General features: G+C 35.1%; 1 protein-coding gene across 2 annotated transcripts in view; it reads right to left on the bottom strand.

Moving 5' to 3' along the window:
• Tmtc2 (transmembrane O-mannosyltransferase targeting cadherins 2) overlaps positions 1-24,582 on the bottom strand; it is a 372,199-nt gene that overhangs the window by 163,111 nt on the left and 184,506 nt on the right. For both annotated transcript variants that reach the window (XM_063255227.1, XM_063255228.1), the window contains 2 exons: positions 22,660-23,488; positions 2,963-3,077 (listed from right to left, as the gene is read on the bottom strand). In XM_063255227.1, the coding sequence (XP_063111297.1) occupies positions 2,963-3,077; positions 22,660-23,488 (944 nt within the window). The remainder of the gene's footprint in view (positions 1-2,962; positions 3,078-22,659; positions 23,489-24,582) is intronic.

The raw sequence follows: 24,582 nt of genomic DNA, 5'->3' as shown, positions 1-24,582 counted from the left end.
TATTTTAAAGTTAAGTAATGATGTATACCGCCACACTATTTTTCTAATAGGAAGCTCTATTAGAATATAAAATTTTCTAATAATTTACAAAGCAACTAACATTAAATGTGTTTTAAGTATCCTAGGTTACTTACTGATTCAAAGTGAAGGACCTATAAGAACTTAAGATTACCAAAACCACATAAATTCATTTAATGTTGGTGTTTATGCTAATTAATAAAACAGATATATTAGTTTCCATAATTAATAAAAAAGATACATTAGGCATCCATATATATATATATATATATATATATATATATATATATATATATATGTACTAGAAATCGAACTCACAATCTCATGCTTGCCAGGCAGGAGCTGTGCCACTGAGTTATATCCCTAGCCCTACATCATAATTGTAGGAGAGTTAACTATAACTGATAACAGGAAAGAAGAGTAATGTCTTCTGCTGCACAAAGGTCTACTATCAGGTTAAGTTTACTAGAAAGAGCAAACCAAATTCCCTTCTTTTTAGGAGTTGACACAAAGAGTAATCTAAGTACAACAGAGAAAACTAAGTAGGTAATATAAATAGTGTATGAAAAGAAATTTGTTTGTTGGCTTAATAGTTTGCAAGTGGTTCATAATAAAATGTTTTTTCCTGCTTATGTAAATAAATAAAAACAAGATCTTTGCTTCTAGGAACACATGATACCAAACTTATGAATGATATTATGGGTTATACAAAGTTATCTTGTCTGTTTTATTCTTTGACAACTTTATTCCTATTTTCCCACAGTTTACGTAAGCATTCACACATAAAATTATAAGATAAAGATTTTAAATTACATGTGAAGAGGAACTGCCTACGATCTGAGTAAAAAAATTAAGCCTGGATAAACACTTTCTTTTCCTTTGAACCTCTTCCCAAAAATTTATGCCAGCAAGAGACAGTTCACTTTTAAAACACTATGAATAAGACAGAAAAACAAATTCACCAAAGAGCTGCTGACTGCTCAACTTACTATTTCCTCCTAAAATGCAGGAGAATGAACACCAGAAGAAAAATGGATACCCCATATTGCAAAACTATCAATATATACAAAACTATGAATACACAAAAAATAAATTAATTTCTAATTGTTACAATATTCCTGAAATGTGTGTAATGTATTAAACTTCTATGGTTCTTTTTCATGGAATGAAAATACTATCAGCCAATTATAATAACAATGTTTATTTAGAAGAAAAGAACATTAGTGTTTATAGAATAATCTATATATCTTCATTCTCATAAAGAAAAAGTATAAATTCAAATCACTTTAAGAAAGAGGATAGTACTATCAATGGTAAGCATGAAACACAGCAGTAAGGCAGTGAAGGACAGTGAATGGTGGAGAGGTGGGACCCATGTGCAGGAATTCTGGGTAACCCAGGAACAATTAAACACTGTGCGCAAGACAACACAAAAACACTTCTGCTAACCTAACTCACACCAACAGCTACTAGAGTGAGGTTCCAAGGTGTGAGATCCCACTGAGAAAATCTAGGAGGTTAACAAGGCAGTAGGGTTATGAACAGGAAGTTAAACTGAGCTCATCTTGTCTCCTTTCTCTGAAACACCTTAACTTTTTCCTGTATATTTTTAGTCATTACGTTTTGTATTAAAAAAAAATCTACATATGTATCCAGTATAAAAAACTCAGGTAGCCAGAACATAAATATATATTAAAATTGGAGTCTGCATTTTTGATACAGTCAATATTATACAGCACTCACTAAACACAAATAATAGATACTGTACTTAGCCTGTGAACTGGTCACCTTCCCATAAGAACCTGGTCTTTCTCTGTTGCATTCCACCTCTGAAGGAACTATCGGTAGAAATATCTGATGGTTCTCTGTATATTTCCCAGGGTTTCATCCAAGAAAACATACATGGAACCAAAAGGATGAGGAGGGAACTCTTTCCAGGACAGAAAGAGACACCAAAATAAGGATGAAATGTTCTTTTTCATCCGAAGTTGAGAGAAGGTTGGATATTACACGCATAAAGGTAGGAGTCATCTTCCTATTACTATGGGCAGAATCACACAATGAACAGAGCAAACTCAGTGTCCAGAATCACGAATTCCCAAAATATAGGCAAATTTGTATCTAACTGTTTCTGTATACAGCGAACTCCAAAAATTCTTAAAATAGGAAGGTTAACAAATTCTTGTGCATTTATGCAAGTTTAAAACAAGACTTCTATTTATATACAAACAACATTCTCCTAAATATGAAAAAAAGGACTTGAATTTAGCTTGCACATAACAACTGCAACCCTACAATACATTCTAGCACTTTCCATTGAAAGAATAAAATCAACTTTAACCCTAGGAATTTTTCTAACTCAATGCACATGCATATTGTCAATTATTCTACTATTCAAACTTTAATGATAATCATCAGTAGCTTTCAAGAGGAAAGCAGAGAAGGATAGAAAAGAGAAAAAAAAAAAGAAACACAACATCAATACCATGATATTAATAATTAACTCTCCTGTCTGAGCACATATTGTTTATATATTTCGACATAGGCACTTTTTACTGAGAACAAAATTTAATAATATTAACAACAAAGTATCAATTATAAAAATATCATACATAGAATTTTATTTTATGAACCTTAATATTCAACTAACTAGTAGTGAAACACACTTTGTAAAAACCAAAAACCATATAACCAGCTTTTATGTGATAACATGGTACATTACCTCAAAAACACCCTGTCATGATACATCAATACACATGAATACAGATGATGTGGGCCCAAACAAAGAAATACACCCACTAGTCTCAGAGGCATGGTTAATGAAAAGTCTATTTCAGAAAAAAACTCGGCTAGCATCCCCTTCATTTCCAGCAGTTAAATCAATACTCCCTTTCACCACAGGTTTCAAATGTGAACCAAACAAGAGAAAGCAAGGCATACTCACAAATTGTAAAGCATGTCAGCCATGTTGCTGCGGTAGTACAAAGCATTTCTATAGGCGCTTTCAGCTTCAGAAATTTTGCTCTGACTCTTCAGAACATTTCCGAGGTTACCCCATGCTGGCAAGAAGAAAAAATAGAAAAAGTACTCAGGCTGAGTGTCAGTCCAATTATCCACGACAAAATATCAGGACATCAGAAGTACCACTGAGAGAGAAAGCTTTCCTAAAACATTTTTATGAAGGGAAATTTATTTCCTTTATACACTAACATTTCATTAAACTGGGAGATGAAATATAGTCAAAGCCTAAGAATAATTAAAGCAACTATTATGTCTCAAAGCTGATACACACACACACACACACACACACACACACACAGTTTATCATAAGGCCAAGAACAATGTTATCTTAATATCACCTACAAAGACTTCAAGCTGTTTCAAGATTCCATAGGGGTCTTTATGGTCTGAAATTATTGTATATTTACTGGACTAAAAATTGCAAGAAACTGTCTTAATATAAAGATTCCATTCAAGTATGAAAAAACTAATAAAGGCCAGAGATCTGGAGATAAAACGCAAAAACATAGATCAAAGCTATAAAGAGCCTTCTCATTAAAACATTATGCTTCTTAAAACAGTTAAACATGTATGGTCTACATAGATACAATGTATTTTTTGTTGTTTTTTTGGTTTTGTTTTGTTTGGACCAGGGATCAAACTCACAACATCATGCTTGCCAGGCAGGTGCTTATGCTGCTGAGCTAAATCCCCAGCCCACAGTGTTCTTTTATAACCTTCCTACTAATGAGTCATTTGAAGGAAACTCTGTCAGCATATGTACTCATATGGAAAACTATGTAATTCATGTGGGCCCTGTATTTTTCTCCAAATATTCATGATTTCTCAATATTAAAATGCCATAGCATCAGCTAATACCCATACAAAAGACAGACATTTCAAGTAGACCAAAGGCCTCCAAATTGCCTACTTATCTCCTTTCCTGCCCACAAAAGATGGAGTGTTGAACCCTAACACTGACACAGTCCCCCACCAAGAAGGTGAATGTGAGTATTATGTACTTAGATTTACTTGGGTGGTTACTGACTTTACCGGAAGAATGAAGGGTTTTTAGGTAATAGTTTTTGATCCATTTTTAAAAAGTATAAAATCTTTAAGATTCAGAATTGCCTGTATTCCTGTAATTTAAATCTTTCATACCTTAGTTTATTTATCTGTAAAATGAGGAAATATTTAGCATTTCATTGGCTTGATAAAGATGAGTTCTTACATGCAAGATACTTAAGGCAGTACCTGAAACATGGTAAACATTCAATAAATATTTGCTATTATCAATAGTGTTATTATTGTTGATACTCATGATTTACAACAATCAAGCACTGCTTATAGTATTAAATACCATGTACTTTATGTTCTTATATTGTCTGCAGATTTTGTATTTGTAAAGTTATAATTCTGATGAAACACAGCAGAACAGCCCTGAACTCATGATTACCCAGTACTGGCACTGACATGCCACACTGGACATACACCATTTTGCAGAACTTGCAACACAGTCCTGAATACCAAGTCTGTGCCCATTCTGTAAATGAGCAAAGTTAGAGACACTAAAGAACTTCTAATTTAATACCAAAGTATCAGTGCAGATTCTAATGCAAGACTGGCTATTTCTGAACTTTTTCTACCCCCAACTGACATGCTCACACTCTTTCATACTCCACTAGAAATCAACATTCACACCTTATGAATAAGGTCTTGACATCAGCAATTCACAGAAAATTGTATCTTTCATTTGAAGCAACTTTAAATATTGTCAGATTGAACCTCTGCATCAACAGAAGGAACTACAATAGTAAAGTGTTACACAATTATCTGCAAATTTAGTAAGTGTAACACTACATGTGTACTTTATATCTAACACCCCCGCACCAATTAATAAAGTATGGCTCTATGGAAACTTCTAATACCCAGGAAACTTCAACCTACTTTATCCAAAAATTCTGCTTTGATTGTGGGATTAGTAAATGAAAGTAGACTTTACACAGAAATTACTCCAGAGAAATACATCCAAATATAAACCAAATCACCAAGACAACATCATTACAATATTATCCCACTTAAACCACTGTCTTAGAACACAAGGGCTAAAAAAAAAAAATAAATAAATTACAGAGAGGATTTCTTTTGATTGATATCTTACAGCTTATTTCCAGAGAGATAAATTGACCATTTTTGTTGGGAATTTCTGTATTACTACTAAATAATGAAATCAAACATTAACTAATATAAAAATAACAAATGCTTCTTGTTAGTTGTCAACACATATGTAACTACAAAGAATATATGTCCATTTGTTTATATGTGTGTTCATTTACTTTATTCAAAAATATACTCTCTGATTATACAAATATGTGTTAATTATCGTGTTTGCCAGGAATTTTATTAGGCAGCCAGTACTGAAACAGTCAAGTCCCTGCCTACATATAGCCTATGCTAAAGGGGGAAAGGGTAAACCCATTGAAGAAGACAGGATCTATTCAATACAGTATATACATTCACGGCAGAGAGTTGTAAGTTGGGTGAGGTTAACTTAGATAAATATTTCATAGAAACAGTAAACACAGGAGTGCTAGGAACTAAAGGAGCCAGGAGCCTTGCGAAGACTGATGACCCCAGGTAAGGGAAACAGAGCAAAAGCTCAACTGGAGACATAAAAAGTGAGTTCAGTGGCTGAAAAGTGGAAAGGAAGGACAAGATGAAGTTAGATGTAAGCCGGGATATGACTGATCAAGGGCACGTGAGCCAATGTGGGGAAAGACTTTCAGTAAGAGAGTTTTGAACATGGTTTATGTTTTCAAAAAAATCATTGATTCCTCTGTGTGAGGAGCAATCACTGAGTGGGAACAAAAAGGGCAGAAGGAAGGTCAGTCAGAGGGTACCTGCAGAAATTACGGGGCAAAATTGGGGTGCAGGTAACACGAGCTGGGGCAGACATCTGTTATGCCATCTAATTGTTCTCAGTCAAACCAACAAGTGGAACTGGCTAGGTCAAAAGTAAATCTTCAGGAGAACAGGTAAGAGAACATTTTTTTTTAAAGTATCGTAGAGTTCATTCACAGTGAGTAATAAGTGATGTGTGTGATCATCATGTGAGCTCGATATGGGATACACTTCCTGAATCACTATGTGTTGGGAGCCGCGGCCGAGCCCGGTCGCCTTACTTGGCGGACGTGAGGCCTGTAGGAAAGAGCAAAGCCTGAGCTAGATTACCCCTCCCATCGAGTGTGCTAAGATGGCGCTTATCTCCTGCTTCCTGCTTGGTAAACAACCCGCCCTGTAAGATCTCCTGCTTCCTGCTTGGTAAACAACCCGCCCTGTAAGATCTCCTGCTTCCTGCTTGGTAAACAACCCGCCCTGTAAGATCTCCTGCTTCACAACCCGCCCTGTAAGATAGTCTGCCTAGCAACAACTGATGTTAGCCAATCAGCCCGCATCGCGCGCTTTGAACTGATTGGCCACTGTAACCCTATAAAAGTGAGTGCCTCTCCCGCCACGAAAAAAGAAGCAGAAGAAGCAGAAGAAGCACGCAAGGAGCCGCGGAGAGCGGACCAGTAGAGGCTTCGGGACAGACTGTAGGAAGAAGCACGCAAGGAGCCGCGGAGAGCGGACCAGTAGAGGCTTCGGGACAGACTGTAGGGAGAAGCACGCAAGGAGCCGCGGGGAGCGGACCAACAGAGGCTTCGGCCGGGAGGATTCCCGGGGCAGGCTGTACGGAGAAGGAAAATAAAAGAAAAGGTTGTCCACTGCCAGACTTTGTTGTGTGTCCTTCCTGCCGGCCGGGAGTGACACCGACAACTATGCAGCGGTTAGGTCCAACAGGTACCCTACACACACTGTCACATGAAGGAATGAACCAGAACATCCTGAGTGTATAGTGGCAGCACAATATTTTTAAATTGTAACAATCAACTCCTTCTCAAAATATCACTGCATAGTTCACCAGGGTATATCACGATATTAAGAATACAAATCAAATACATCACAGCAGTTGCCTGTGATGCAAAGGGAATGTTAAGTTAGTTAGAACTGAAACAGAATTACGACATGAATAAAAAAGGAATATAATAAACGTAACTCCCTACCGAGGGGAGGAGAAACACAAGAAAGGTAGGGAAAGGGAAGAAAGGAAAATTAAGGTCACACTCCCTATACTTTTAAAATAGAGATGGGATTATGCTATATCCTACTTAAGGAATAGAGTTTTAACATCAAATTTTTCTTCTAGTAAGACAATTTAAAACAGATGTAAGGGATTATCTTCAAATTTTCACTTCAGTACTTAAAACACTGCACCACCTGAACTTAAAAGATTCTGTTTTTTTTAATATTTAATACAATTTACATTTGTGATCCCATACATTTTATTGATGTGATCATTGCATATAGTACCTTTCTGGAACAAACTCCTCAAAATTCATCCAATATGAAGTCTAAATAACTTATTCACATTTTAAAAGTCTATATTTTCATAAAGGACAGGTATAGACAAATGCAATTCATATGTTAGGGTCTGGAGACAATATAATGATACATCTATTTTCAGTACAAAAATGTAATTATTTTGCTCTAAAATTTTGATGTAATTTATAAAACATTTTTCCCAATGAAGTTTCCAAATTTTCAAAATATTCATTTGATTCCTATTATACAAATATATTTTGTATGGGATGCTCCAATTTGGAAAGGAATATTACCCTTTCTATGAGGCTGCCTTGCAAAACTATGATAAACTATTTGGAACAAAAAAAAAAAAAAAAGGAAAAGGAGAAACTGAACAGATAAAAAGTTATAATACAATAATGATAATGCTTACATTTATTTAAAGTTTGCTATATACTTGACAGTGCTCCAAATGTATTTGACCTAATAAAAGTATTTGAGGCATATGCCTCAAATACTTTTATTAGAGAAAAATGATATTTTATTGAGAAAAATTTTATTGAGAAAAATGATAAGTATTTCCCCACATAACAGAGTTAATAATGAGGAAGATCTAGATTTTTTCCTCAGGCATCAGAAATGTAGTCAGACATAAGGCTACCTTTCCTTACCAATATTTAGTTTGATCACAAAATAGAATAAGAGGTAATAGCACTTGGTGGGCTTACATATATAATTTGTGAACTAAAGTATAATCTAAAAATAAAATTATTCAAATTAGTTGCCCTTTGAGGGCTTCTAGGGACAAATAAAACTCAGCCATAACAAAATAAATGTACCTGCTACCTGTATTTATAATATACTTTCCAGACTAGAGAAAAGCTAACACCAAAGAGAATATTAAGAGTTTTATATTTCCTTGGGAACATATTACATGTCACACTTACCTGTCACATTGGGAACAGAACATACCTGATATGAGTTAACAAATGGTGGTTATGCAAAGATATTGGGGACTCAGGTACATTTATTAAGGTTTTTTCAGTGCCATCAAGATGTCTTACACATGGCAGAGATTTTAAAATAAGCATAGTTTAGTAAGTACACGACTCATTTCTGGAGATGAAGCACGCAAGAGTATGTGAAGGAAAGGCAAATAGATGCTTTCATGCACCACTGGATAAACTCTAGGGAATCCGATCTCTAGATTTATTTTACTTTCAAAAGGAAAAAAATTATTTTGATAAAAATTAGGAAAGGAAGAGGTAAGAATCACTTTTACACCTCAAGGACCCTTCACATTGATATTCACTTACATCTAAACGGTGTCCACTTACCAGGAAACCTGACCTTAATTCACAATGAAAGTTTCTCTTGTAATTAGTCCTTAATCTGCCACAGTTTATTTTATGTTCTTTGAAAGGCAGAAAAACATTTAAACAGTCCCATCCTGCTAAACTTGTTCCAGAGGTAAAATCAAATGGGAGGTCCCTGTAAGAAATACCATATACTATACAGAATTCTATACTTTCCAAATACTATACAGAAGCAATAATACTTCCAAACGTTTTGTAAGTCTTCATCAAATACATGCATCAAATACATGATATCTTTAAGTTTGTAGAGGAAATTCAAATGTGCTATAAAGTTACCACTGCCCTATCCCTAACAGCAATGCTCTTTCTGCAAAATTTTTGTTGTGCTTTATCTAGTACTATAAACAAAAAGTTAATGCAAATGCATTTTCAAACATATGACTGGCTAATGAAGAAGAATTTGGAAGCAGCAAGCACCGAGGCTCTCTTTAAATCATACCAACAAACCTTTTTGCCAATCATAGTGTCAAAAGTAGTAAATAACAACATGTGATGAATATATACATTAAAGTATTGTTAAGTATTGATCCTATTTATATAATGGGCGTAACAATTCAGTAAAGTTTTTTTTTAGAAATTATGTGGCTGATCTCAAAGCCCATGAAATTATCCAACTAACCCTTTCAGAGTGATGGTAAATTGTAAAGGATATGTGAGTTTTCTTTGAGCTCACACTAGGAATAGAATTTTGTAGAGAAATCCTTAGTATTTTACTTCTCTGATATTTGGGGTCATTTGAGTTTGGTTGAGATCTAAAAAATGGAGAACAACTGGAAGGGTAAGTTCTTAGACAATTATATTATAATTTCTAAATGAGTTTCCGGAACACCAAGAGAACTTGTTTTCCCTAAATTTCCTTCATTCTTTTATCATCCAAAGGTATCTCATGATTTACTTTATCTCACAGTGGAACACACTCATCACTTGGATGAGTCCCCGCCAAATAACACCTCCAGATTAGTTTCTTATGATGTATTATCAAAGGATCTCTGCATAGAACATCAGATTAAAGGTTAAAAACCTGAGTTGAGCAGTCATCCTATTATCGGTTAGATTTGGATACATGCAAGAAATTTCTTAATTTTTCTGTTCATTAGCAATTATAAAGGCAATACATCAGTAAACTTGTAATGGGGGAAACCCTGGGCAGGTATGTTGTACATGCTGTTCCACAAAGTGGTACTGATAGGTTCACTGTACAGATGATCAACCTGAGGTTCTGAAAGTTTGTGATGATCTACCATTAGGAAAATTGGTGTTATCAATGGGGTATGTACCATGCTGTTTTTCACCAAGAGTCTTCCATCTGTAAATTGGTTGCAATGTTGTCTGCCTAAACTAAATTTCACTAACAATAATATCAAGTAATAGATGCCGAGCTCTCTGAAAAGAACATTACTACATAGAAAATACATGTTTCATGAATAGAATATTGTACATAAAAGCATGACTCGTGTTTCCACAAAAGCAAGATAAGTACTTTTAACGTACCTCCTAATCAGCCTGCTACTGAGAATTTCACTACAAACAAATGTAGGCCAACAAAACATAATCCAAAATGTTTTTAAGACTAAGGAAAAAAAATTCTAAAGACTACATTTCATTTTGTTTTTTAAAATTCCATTTCTAAAATACAAATATAGAGGACATGCCCAGCAACCTTCTCTGGAACCCGGAACCAGGAAATTCAGCTAACTCATCTCACTCCTGAAAGGATGGCCAGGATCAAGAAAACTACCAAAAACAAATGCTGGAGAGGCTGTGGGGAAAAAGGAACTCTCCTGAACTGTTGGTGGGAGTGTAGACTAGTGCAACCATTGTGGAGGTCAGTCTGGAGATTTCTCAGAAAACTAGGACTGGAAGCCCCGTATGACCCAGCTATACCACTTCTACGCGTATTCCCAGAAGAACTGAAAGCATCATACCACAGTGATATATGTGCACTCATATTTATATTAGCACAATTTGTAATAGCCAGATCTTGGAAACAACCTAAGTGTCCATCCACTGAGGAATGGATAAAAAAGTTGTGGTATTTTTATACGATGGAGTACTACTCAGCTATAAAGAATAATCACATTGAGATATTTATAAATAAATGGGCACAGCCTGAGACCATACTCATAAATGAAATAAATCAAACCCACATGTATAAATACTGAATAGTTTCCCTAATGTAAGAAATAATAAGAATACATAAAAGTATGTGGTAATTATGATTCCCCATTACATTGCTTTGAAGCCTTATAATGTTTTCACCCATTAATTGTAATGGTTTTATTCTGGGCTGTTTGATTTTATTGTCTGTGATGGTATGAACAGCTATTTTGGAGAAAACAAGACATCATAATAGCTAGTGCTGATTTAATATCATCTTGTTTTGAAGTCCATCAAGCTTTTCTTCTTCTGTCTCCATTGGTCTTAACATGTTGTATCTTATTGGATTTTATTATATGTGATAATATAAACAAACTTTTATAGACAAGGAGATAATATAGAAATCATTGTTCGTTTTCTGTTACTTGGTTCTAAGTACCCTGTAATACTGTCATTCTCTTGAATGGTTTTACATTGTCTTGATATGTTTGATGCTACAGTATACGAAGTTATACTCAAATATTTCAAGGAAAGAGATACTATAGTAACTACTGCTATGTCGGGATATCTTGTGGTGAAACACTATGTTGCTTAAACTGTTATGTTCTGATCTATGCTGTTGTGTTGTGATGTCCTCTTTTATCTCAATTGCCGTTTAGTATTTTTAAAAATTTTTTTAATTAAGGGAAAAAATAAAAAATTAGCAGGTTATATTATAGTAACCCACTTTGACTTCCTATTAACTTAATTTGAAAGCCTGTATTGCTCTCACCATCTTATTTTGACTGATTTTACTCTATTCTGTTTTGCTTGATAGTATCAAGTTTAAGGATACAATAAGATTCACTATGATACCCATTCTGGTTTGACTATTATCATCTTTTGAAGTTCAGTAATGTCTCCAGTGTTTTGGTTTTATTGGTTTATTCTGTACTGTTTTGTTCAATTTTATTATACCTGATGATATAGGAAATTCTTTTTTAAGGTAGCAAGAGGCATTATGGTAACCATTGTTGATTACCTTGTATTCTGTTTTTACAGCATGTACTATGCCCATTCTTTGTTTTGACTGACTGCTTTGTTTTGTCACATTTGGTTTTAGTCTCTTCCAAAAAAAAGTATTAAGAACTATGGGAGTAATAAAACCCAAAATGTGTAAGTGTTATTGTAAAAAAGAGAGGAAAAGAAAGTACTCTACAGGACACAACTGCAAATGTGTTAGGTGTGTAAGATAGACGACCATATTACTAAATTTTTGTTGGATCATTGAACACAACTGTTTGCAGTCTCACTGTTTGAATGTCCACTTTGTATGCTTTAATTTTGTAACTTGAACAACTATTTCTAAGATTGACAGTGTGTAATCTATTAACTAGTGATTTCCTACTGTTTATTCTTTTTGAAATTCTGTATTACTTGTACCCTTTTTTGTTTTTTTTTCTTTTTTTCCTTATATAAAATTTAAAAAATAAAATAAATACAAATATAGTATATTTCAAATGTAGTAAATCAGGATACTACATCCTGTATTTATCTTTATATACTAATTTTTGGCAGTAACATCAATCAACTTAACAGCTGGGACTAAAGAGAAAAAGTAGGGTTTATTGTGAGGGGGAAAGGGGGGAAGTTTTTAAAAAAAGAAACTACAAGCAAAAATAAATTTGAAAACTTAAAATTTTTTGTGACTAGAAAAATACATGGGCAAATGAAGAAAACAACAAAAAAATAGGATAAACAAAAAATGAAGAGAATAATTGTTTATAAAAACTATTCTCTGAGATTTTAAGAAGCAAATATTGATGACCTTTTCTATAAGCACAAATCTTATGCAATGATCATTTTAAAGCATTTTCTTCTATACTTTCAGTTATTTACAATTTAAACAAGGGAGATTAACTTTCTTTGCCTCCTTTAACGGTACAGCACAAGTAGACACAGGATCTTGAAAGAATATGCAACACATACTTCGATATGAGGCAATGCTGCATGAATTTTGAAATATGTTTCTGAGACAAAGAATTACTTGACTCATTTAAAGGTCGGAACTATATAACTCAGAAAATTCTGCTTTCAAGCAATAAAAAGAGCTAGTAAAAAAAGGGCTAAGTAAAATAAATATTAAAAATCTCTAATATCTCAAAATGAGAAAAAGTCCATGTACTAAAATTCATGGTTGACTCTATAATAGCTTTGATCTCAGCTAGATTACATTCCAAGAGATTTTTTAGGGCCTACTAAAGGATCTTTTTGTGCTAAACACACACATTGAACACATATTTTTATTATGTGATCAATAAATATTACCAATTAGAATTATACCTAGATTTGTGAACCTAGAAGTATAAACTTATATACCCTATTCACTGGGTCCTAAATAATGTTAATTCAGAATATTTACATGTCAGGATTACTAAAACCCACAGAGGAGCCATACTTTACTATCAAATAATCAGAACAGGGGCTACAAATACTCCTTTCAGCTTAAATTTTTAAAACTTTAAACCACACAAGTCAGTATCTTTTCCAGGCTCAATTTGAAAATGAGCCAGGAATCAGCAGCACCCATAAGCAAAGCATGATGTTCCTCTGACTAAAGCACCATGCATCCCCCTATTTCTGCATTGCACCGGAAAGCCAAGGTATGGCACTACAAGGACTAATGATGACTCTCAGGGTATCTAAAAAAATCACTGTCCTAAAGGGTACAGCAAAGGATTTTAAAATCTCTTGCATAAATTTGTACTAGAACAATAATTAACACATGGTTTCATTACACAAGTCCAAGAATTCAGTTCTACTTGAAATTTATTTTTAATATTTGCATGAACAGGGACAATACCACTTGATCTTAAACCACTAGAGTGAACATGACTTGAAGCTATCCCTAGAAGCTATTCTAACTATTCTAAAACACAGGAAGGATTTACCACGTTGCAAATTACCAGAGCTTATTTGTAAAGCTCAAAGAGAGTAAGTAATAAAGTAAAATAGAAAATATCTCAAAATGTTGTAGACCTTTGCGGAGGTCTCATGATACACATAATTGAGAAATTTTCCTCTCATCCTAAAGAAAGAGAAGAAAGAACAGAAAAAGTCTTACCAGGTTCTTTGTTGTATAACTTCCATGTTTCAATACACAGAGCTCCAAGCATTACAAGGTTTTTAGTTTTCTCTGCCATTCCACTCAATGTAAGAAAGCCTTCCACACTGACACCTCAGTAATCTGTTCCTGTCAAAACCACTCAGTAACACACTGCGTAGCTAACTCAGTTCTTTCTACACTTAAAACTTCTAAAGAGAAACTCGTGGTAATTAAAATATATTCCTATAGTGTTTCAAAAAAGATGTATTGATATTTTAATAAAGCAGTTCATGTTGCTTGGCATAAAGTATTAAATTATGACATTTAAAATGACTGAATGGATGTTCAGAGCTGCAGCTAACCTGGGAATTAGAATCCTTAAATATAAGACACAAGGACGCAGGAAATATATATAGTTCTGCTCTCAGAAAAGCATGCCTATTTGCACTCAGGAAGGGGTATGTGTGTGTGTGTGTCTCTGTGTGTGTGTGTGTGTGTGTGTGTGTATCTCTACTAGTGAGTCAAATGTGTTTTGTTACATGGAAAATAATATTCTTTAAAATAAAAAAATTTTATTGGCTTTATTATTTCATTTTTAGTGAGCACATAACACATATGTCCCTGCTAGAGGTTCGTGGATGGTACTAATCCTATTTTTAAAATGGCAAGTAAAATTTAGTGCTGATACACAAACAGAAAGATGAGATTTCTATTTTAACACCCATATTCACAAAGATAAAAACAGGGCTCACACTTTGTTTCAGCCATTGTTTCACAGAGCTACACACGAACATTCCTCCACATCCAAACCTTCTTTCAGTAATTGTATGATGTGGATGTCTCAATTTTTCCACAATCCCTTGAGATTTAGCTGGAATTTTCTTTCAAATTCATGATCAAAATAGATGCATATGTGTAATAGGGCTAAAAGTAAAAACATGTCTTCTTGAAATCTGCTCTCCAACATCATCTGTAACTTTATAGTAACAAATGAACATATTTTACCCTTCTGTGCTTTATAAGGGTCACATACTTTTGCTTTGATTTTGCACATGATAGTACTGTTACACACTTTTTAGCATACTCTCACAGCTGAAAGAGAAATAAAAATTCTAAAATATTTGCTATGGTCCAAAACAACTCTATGCTCAAATATAACTGCTAACATACTCGAGCCTTCATTGATACCAGATTTGATGCCCAGAGAATCTTTCTTTGTACAGAACTCATAAAAATGCAAAATAAAAAATCAGTCTTTCTGAACAAAAATATTAATTGGTACAGAGGTAAGCAAAATTCTGAAGTGTTTAAACCCTACAGGAATAGGAAACCAAGCTCTGACAATGGTATTCACTTACATAAATCTATCAAATTATGATGAGTTAGGGTTTTAGCTCCAAGTGGGAAGCGAGATGGTAGAAGCCATGTAAACTACATCCCCAGGAAAGGACATAGCCGGAGTGGCTGAATTAGAACCAAACAAAGGAGAGAATGAGAAAATGAAGGCATTTTCTCCTCAACATATTTTGATCAATGAAAAAATAGAAATAGTTTACATACAACCACCTTGCAAAGTTTGGTGCGCTATTAAATATGTTGGTTAAAGGGTCAAAAGAAGACTTATTGTTACAGTTGCTATATAGATTTTAAAAAGTATACTACAATATAGTATATGTAGCTTTTTATAAATAAATTTGAAATGTTGATTAAATAGATGCACTATTACAACCTCAACTTTTTCTTGATTTTGAGAAAGGCTCTGGTTAAATTGCTAAATTGCCCGTGCTGGGATGGCATCTTCGGTGTTCCTACCTTAGCTTCCCAGAACACTAGGATTACAGGCACGCTCCACCATGCTTAGCTATGTTAGAGCATTTCTATAAAACAAAAACCTAATATCGAAATCAGAGTAATTTAACTTTATACTTCTTTTAATCAGATGCTAATCCCCCTTTCTTTAGAGTACATACTTCCATAAACATAATCTAAAGCATTGCTAATATCAGGTTTTGAAAAACACATAAAGATCACAAAAGTTCTGCTATGGGTAATCTGAAATACATAGATCATCAGTACCACAATCATTTATTTATCAAAAACCACGGGACCATTCGTATCAACTGTGTTACTGACTGGTATTTTTGTCTGCACAAAACTGTACTCACAGTCATCAGAGGTAGGAACGTAAGAAGTGTTAGGCACTAGTTCATTCTTAGCGAAAGAGACCATATGCATCTGAACTGTGCATACTCCACCTTGACCAAAAAATGACGACTTTCTTAATTTCTTCAAGAATTAAATGCTGTTACAGGGCACTAATTTAATAGCTTGACAAATCTGATTTTTAAAATACTTTAGTCTGTTTTAGCCAATGAGACATTTTCCCTCATGTCAGCCTCATTATTTTATTTTATTTTTCAATTCAATAGTGCGAAGATGAAACACACAGTCCTTTACTCTATGGAAACCCGAGTTAACTTCTTACTGTTTATTTATTCAGTTGTCCTTTACTGGTTCATTTAGAATTATCTTCTACCATGTCTCTATTAAAAATTAAAATCAGTGTTTCTATAGCTTTTTAATTTGGCCCAATCTTTTAAAAAATGGTATAGTGGTTTCCTTTCCTTAATTTATTAGGAAATTTTATATTTTATAAAAGTCTGTGCCTGTTTTGAAAAATGCTCACATTCCCTTGGAAGTACCATGACAAATTACTGGAGGAATATAATAATATTTATTATATAATTACAAAGTGAGCTCCTTAATTACAATTCACCATAATAAGAGGACACTCAATTAGAGCTTAGACCATAAAATCCACAATTAATTTTTCAATTTTAACATGGCTTAGAGGTTTAGATTTCAGTTCAATTTTCCATTGTTTTCTTTAAAAAAAGTACTATTCCTTGAACAAACTTACTTCTTGAAACTTAAAATCATATGGAATTGAAATAGAACTATCAATTTTACAGTAATCCAGGAAGGAAGAAAAATTGTCAAACACTGAAGAGCTAAAACAACTATTTTGTGTCTATTTTTCCATTTCCAAATGAATAATGTTAGAGAAACATCATTTGCACTGGGGAGAGTGAATGCACCATGCCTGAGTAATCACCCTGAGCTTTTCAAAAGTGTGTACCATCCTATGTACATCTTTTAAACCTAGATCTCACTGATTAATTAGAAATCAATATTATGAATAATCTTTAGCTCATGAATTTTCTTTGGATTAACCTATTTGTTTCTATCTTTAAAAATTATTTTCAGGCAATTAAAAATCATATGTCCCCTAAGACAAATGGAGACAGAAATGATTTAATATTGAACCTTTAACTTAATTTTAAGTGTCTTTTAGCATACCAGATATGCTGCCATATAGGTTATCCCTTTTAGAATTCATATGCACACTGCTCTATTTATTCATGGTAATTTTGCTAGCCTATGATTTTATGACTTTAATTATTAAGGAAGTTTATATGGAGCTGGTTCTAGAGAAAAGAAGCGAGGCTGAAAGGCTGGCAGATTCCCAGGTAGAAAAGCTCCTCACAGAAACTAGGTTACCAGGAACATAACTTACAAAGTCAAAGGCACATTTATTAGCACCATCTCCATCTCGTCCACTGTCTACCAGGCAAGCTCTAGATACTGCACAGAAGGGGAAGTAAAGGCAGGCTCAGGATAGAATCTGATGCTGCGTCAATTTAGGAAAGAGGCAAAAAATACAGATGAAAGAGTTGTGGAAAATGAGAGAGACTGTGAAAACTGATTAAAAGCCCCGAGAGTCACAGTAACAGAAATTAATAGTGTCAAATTCCTACAGAGATAAGAACACAAGGGAATTTAGCAAAGGCCAGATACTAAGCAAGAAGACTGGTCATATACTTAATTGCTTTGTGATGAACTAAAAAATGCTTTTATCAAGCTAATATTAATGAATATGGCTTATGAAATGTGTCGTTTTAAAGGGACAAAAATTTGAAACACAATGTGCCATGCTCATTACAACAATCATAAAAAATTTCCTGTTTGCTAAGCATAAAAAATGCAAAGAGTCATTGTGAAATCAGCAAACTACAGTAATCAACTGTGTCAAGTATTTTCCTGACATTATCAACTACGTAATGAGACAGGACTTGTGGTTTATATAGTGTAAATCAGCTATGATTTCTCCACTACCCAGATTTAAACCATAAATTAGCAGAGAAGTCACTATGACAGGCCTTACCCATTATCATTTGCATCCAATCAGTTAATGACTGGCAGCTGTCTAAGGACCCATTACTGGAGGCAGGTTTTAATGTATAATGTTTCATGAAGCTTCAAATCATATTCTATCCCTGCACGTGCTAGACTGAAGCACTACAAAATTTGCAAAGGCTTTCAAAGACAGAAAAATTTAAAAACCAACTAAATCTGTAATCTCAGAAAACATTCTAAAAGAATGGTCTTAAAGGGTTTCTAATCTTTTGCTAGGCTCAAATAACAGGCTAAGAAAAATCTGCCTTAAGGAAGATTGCTGCCCGTCTTGTGTAGCCAGAATTATTATTAGCATGTTATAAATAGAAAAAATAAGGAATCTAGATTGAAAGAGTTTTACTCACATCAAAGTGGAAGGGTCCTAGAATCCTACAGTGACTTCACTCTTACTATGAATCATCTCTCAGTACCTGGCACATAAACACTGTAACATTTCACACTTTTGCTTTATTTTTCTGAATGCGCACTGATTTCCTAACCAGATTTTTAAATTCCTTAAGGAGCAGGACAATAACTGTAACATTTATTATGCAACATACTATTCACCAAGTGCCTTCTATTTACCAAGCACTGTCATTACTGCATACATGGCATCTTTTTAAAAATGCCTTTCTTCTTTCTATGTTTTAGTGCATGATGACAAAGATTCAGACAATGAACACATAAACACAGAAACAACAATATGTCAAATAGTGGTGAGCATTATGAGAAACAGGAATAATGGAAAGAGGGGAAGAAACGGTAGGGAGAGGCAGAGTGGTGACTGTTAAGAAGGAAGACAGTTTTATAAAGCATCGTACTGATCATGCAAACTAAGGAGATCATCTGAGGAAACACATTCCAAGAAGCAACAAGAACAAAATTTTACCTGGCACATGGAGGGCACATCAACAGCATAAGCAGGGCTAGAGTAGATGATAGGAAAGCCTGGTAGATCTACAGGGTCCTACTTTACTTTGAAAGAAATAAGAAGGCAGTCACAGACCAGGGGCAGTGGAAGGCTAACACATATTGGCATGTGTTTCAAAAGGGTTACAGGACTGCTGATTCACTGTAGACTCCAGGGATACAACAATAGAAGCAGTGGTGCAGGTCATATGGTAAGGAAGGAGCATGTGCATCTTGTTATTTCCATTCTTACACACGCACGCATGCACGCACACAAATACACCCCAAAGGAACAATAAAACAAACAAGCTGAGGATCAGTGACATGTCGTACAGTGAGCTGCAATCTCAGGTCAACCACCACTCTGAAATTTGGCAAATCTAGAGTTACAGCAGAGATGAGATTACCAGGAGCGGGAGCTACGGGAGACAGAAAGTGTTAGCAACAATTCACTGCTGATTTTGGACAGCTCCTTTAGTTCTCATCATTAAAAGCCTGGTAAGGGGCAGAGAAAGACTAAACCTTATGGGGTTAGTTCAGAGCATTCTCCATCCAAAGACTGATTCTTTAGGAAAAGACCTTATTAAAGCCTTGTCCCAAAGCTGAGAAAGAAGAACACCCTTTCATTCCAGCTGCTTTTAGCTTTTCTGTCTCAATCTGAAAGGCAACAGAAGGAAAGTAAGAAGAAGCACTTGTGGTTATCTCAGAGAAGCTGAGATATTCTTGTGAGATACTTGGACACGTCCACTACACTTTACTGCAGGAAAGCAGTAAATAGTGGATCACAGCTGAAAGTGATGCAAATGTAAACTCACAGACCTTGAAGAAGATCCAAGTCAACAAGAGACAAAGACAAAACACAAACAAAAAGCAACAAAATCCAACCAAAGACACCTGACTCCTAGGACTATAAACAAACATTGTATGCAGCCCAACTGCTAACCAGGTTACCATAAAACCTCACGCTAAATTCTCTGTTAGCATACAAAATTCATCAAGCCTGATTTGAAATAAAAAGTCACAAGGCGTGTGAAAAGGCAAGAAACTAGAAGCTGAGTGATCATAAGAGAAAATAATATAAAATCCCAAAGGGAGATGACAGTAGCTTGCAGAATGGCAGTATCAGTAAAGATGGTAAAAATAGTTAAGCTCTGGAGGTATTTTCGAAGACAAAGAAAATTAATCATGGAATGGATCTGGGGTTGGAAAAGGGGAAGGGGACATGACCCAGGGCATAGATGAACCCAGAGCTGCTGGGAAAACAGAGTTGTCAGCTGAGATGGTAAAGGATTTATATCTGTGGCACAGGCTGGGCAGCTGGTTTCAGAAATTTAATTTTTCATGTCTCAAAAGATTTATCATAATACTGGTCAGTTACACATTCACTTAGCTAGTAGTATAAACTATAGCATTAGGAGGAAGACACAAATATACTTTTGAAACCAAGGAAAGTCTTATAATTGAGTATACAGATGAAGAAATGATAGAGAGATTTAATTATGTCACCAAGAGATTATGTCCAGAATTATAACTGAGAGCATTAATACTAACCATGGCTGAAGAATACTTACGGGTTTACAAAATGCTTCCTCCTACTCCGAGACACAGACTTCTACTTACACACTGGTATCTGAGTATCCACCCTCCCCCTCTTTCAGAATAATATGATTTGGCTGGATATTTGCTTTCCCAAGACAAAGATAACAATTCCCAGCCTTCTTTGTGCTTAGGTGTGGACAATGATCTGTGAGCAGAAATGGTGTGTACAGTTTCTGTGAAATGCTCTTAGAATGGGTACACCCACCATTCGCCCTTTCTCTCCTCTTCCTGTCAGCTGAAGTGTTGACATGATAATGAGCCATCTTGGACCACAATGTCAGGGTGACAGCACTGAGATGGCAGGGGAACAAACAAAAAGGAGCAGGGACCCCCAAAGCCCACGGCGCCATCTTATCAGTCCTTTGCGACACATACTTAGATTGTCACATCAAAGAATATAGCTTCTATCATCTTCAAGCCCATTTTATCTTAGCCGCCTGTAATAGCTTGGCCTAACTAAAAAATTTAATTAATCCTCAGAACAACACTGTGATACAAGTATCATTCTGTGGTGGGGGCCTGCTTTAATTCCTACCATATATATATATTTTTAAATCAACAGAAAATAATTTGGCAACATTAACTTGCTCTGTAGACTTGGATCTTCTAGCAGAGAGAAACTAGATGAAAAGCATTCTGCAAAAGCCAATGGCAACAATTTTTAACTACATCAAGACTTGGGTTCAAGCATTCAATAAACTGTAGGATTCATCGCCTAAAAATGTCACGTGACAATGATTTTTCAGAGCTCTGGAATTATATGCTATTTCACTAGCTCCATTTTAATACTTCTATTTTACATTAAAACTGCTTCAGTCTATTACACATTATAACTACAAAAAATCAGTTCCTTAGATTAAGGAAATATGTAGTTGCTCACTGAACTCGAGTTAATCTGTGCTAGTGATACAAGGTTTCCAAAGTTGCTTTTGAGTATCGAGATCTTTGGATATACATCTTGATGGGTATTAGCAGGCCATTTTCATATCTTTTAGAACAATTTCTCACTTTCAGTATTTGGATATTGACATAAAATTATGTTTAAAAAACTAGAAAATTCCAGTTCAATTGCTCTACAAGCAACTATAGAGAACAATTTTTAAAAGTGATTGTGAAGAATAAGATTATTTAGTATTCTTTACTATGATACATTTTTTCAATAATGATGTACTTATTTTCATTCAATCATTCTCCTAGTATCCAGCATCGCTTAAATTCTCTAAACCAGAGGAATCCATTGTAACAATTTTTAGCTATTTACTTTTATTTCAAATGAAACTAATTTCTATTCTGGATATCAATTGTGATATTTGGTAAATAGTTTTCTAACCAAAATCCATAAAGGTATAATCAATGTTCTCATTCCATAGTGAAAAGTTTATTTCCCTAAGTGACCTACAAACTCCTAAGTAAAAAGATACTAACTGGCTGGAAATACCCTGATTATTTAACCTCTGTAAAACTAACAGTGACTCACACCTACAAGTGCATACTCTGACATCTAGAGAGACAATTCCAAGATTCAGAAGTAGCCTTACCTGCAACCCAAATGATATTTTCTCAGGATATGTTTAGAAAACAGAAAAGCCACAGCATACTTTAATGAGATAACCTGAATTTCATTACATGATGTACAGAACCAGTATCTTAAAAGGTGGAACCAACTATTTTTCTTAATTGTTAATGATGGTCAACATTTCAAAACCGTAACAGTTCTAATTCTTCTGGACACACTCATAAACAAGAAAATATTTCCCTACGGCAACTGCTAGATGTGATTCTGAATTGGTTTGTACGCCTTTTAATATATAGAGTAAGAGATACAGATACTGCATAAAAGGATCTCTTTTGCAATGTCGTGATTTAAGGCAGGAAACAAAGACACAAAAAGGGTGAAAGTATAAACTCTACAGGCAAAAGCATAAAATAAAATATTACCTTTAGCTGGGTTCACTTTTATCCCTGACCTGTACAGCATTTCCTCATTCTGCCAATCTCCATTCCTGATCGCAGTCTTGAGTCCATAGAAAACAATTAATGTAGCCGTAGCATAAAAAATCAAGCTCTTGAGAAACCGTTTTTGGACTTTGACATACAGGGCTCTGGCACCCACTGTAATCAGGAGGCAGAAGCCCATACTAGGAATATATAATACTCGCTCTGCAATTACAAAGCCAACATAGAAAAACAAGTTCGTAGCAGGAATAAAGGGTATTATCAACAAAGATAAAGAGAGAACAACAATGTTCTCTGTAGAAGGGAGCTGTGTTGTCTGCGATACATTCTTTTTAATGCCATTTTCTACTTTAGGGGCAAAGCTGGGCTTAACGTCTGAGTTCCGGAACTCCACATCTGAATGGCAGCTATGTCCATTTGCATTCTGCTTGCCATTTGTGACAGCTTTCCCATTGCATTCTCTTTCTATGCTTGGGCTCTTCAAACCGTAGTAGGCAAGGAGGAGCAGTCCAGTATAGAAGGCCACAGTGTGTAGGTTTCTCCAATCACAGATTGTTTTCAGCAGAGGCACGGCATCCATGGACCAATCAAAACTGAGGGTATCTGGGCAGAGCAGCAACCAGAGGTTCTTGGTTGGCAAATAGAAGAAGGTCAGCGTGCGAGCCAGGAGGCTGTCTGAATCTGCAGCGGGGTTGTCAGAGTTGGAAAAGCTGGGTGGTTTGTTGCCCATCCAGTATAACCGAGCACCCAAAAGGGAGGTTCCCCAGAAAGTTAACAAACTAATGCTGAGAAAAAGAGACAAGTTCTTCCTCTGAAACCAAAAGAGAGAAAGAGGAAATTGTCATTAGTACAGCATTAGGAATATTTCACTTAGCATTAGGAGATTAAACACATTTTTAATGGACACTTAGAACGTATCAGTATGTCTCACACACATGACTTCATTTCCATTTTAAGTATGCTTTACCCTCTGAAGAACTGTGGGACTCTAGTTTGTATCTGACTTTTCATGAATGTCTTTTCTTTTATTTTCTGAAGTCCTGATAACCAAAATGTCAGTATCTTCACCTCTATAAAAAGGATTCAAAATACATTCTCCCAAACTTGTGTGAGGCCAAAATGATAACACAATGGCATGAGATACAGCAGAGACCAAATAGCTCCACTCTTTTCATTGTATAATTTATATTGAGGGGCAAAAAATAGGCAGGTCAAAAAATAGGGGACACGGCAGAACTCTGGCCTGATTCAAGGCAGTAAGCACATTTAGCTAGTCTCCACTGCATTGCTTTGAGTCTCTTTACAGAACTGATAAACCTGGCTGCTGTGGGTTCTCCAGGTTGTCACTGACATTATTAAAGATGACTTTAATAATCAATTTATCTTAAGAGAAAGAAGATCCTCAGAGGAAGGCCAAAGGACACCTCACTCCTGAGAATGTTCTGGAAAACTTCTCCAACCTGACCAAGTGTGCAGTGACTCCAAGGATCCACGCCCTGAGTAAGGGAAAGGACATAAAGGAAACTAGAATGATTTCCCAGCAATCATTCCAGCATCATATAGACTACTTTATGTGATTCAGAATGGTCCTTGAAATTTTACCAAAGATTTACTAACTATAATATATTTAGAAGCTCACAAAGCACAGTATCTCCTAAATATGTACAACTTCTATTAAAACATTCTTATGCGTTGTATAAAATTGCTACACTTGATTCTTCTCAGGCTCTTTCACGTCTACCCGCATCTAAGTGATGCAGGCCACAGCACTCTGCTCTGCCTCTGCTGTGATCCTTATGATCTCTGCAACACTCCTGATTTTAAACATCATTAATACATGCTAATGACTGGCTCTTGCTTCACCTTTCACCACCAGTCATTAACTGAATTGCCTATTAAGCATAT

Source organism: Cavia porcellus, unplaced genomic scaffold (genome assembly GCF_034190915.1).
Source record: "Cavia porcellus strain 051 isolate PalLab524CR breed Dunkin Hartley unplaced genomic scaffold, mCavPor4.1 scaffold_8, whole genome shotgun sequence".
Lineage (NCBI taxonomy): Eukaryota > Metazoa > Chordata > Mammalia > Rodentia > Caviidae > Cavia > Cavia porcellus.
Note: the sequence above shows the minus strand (reverse complement) of the source record. Positions and strands in the feature narration are given on the sequence as shown.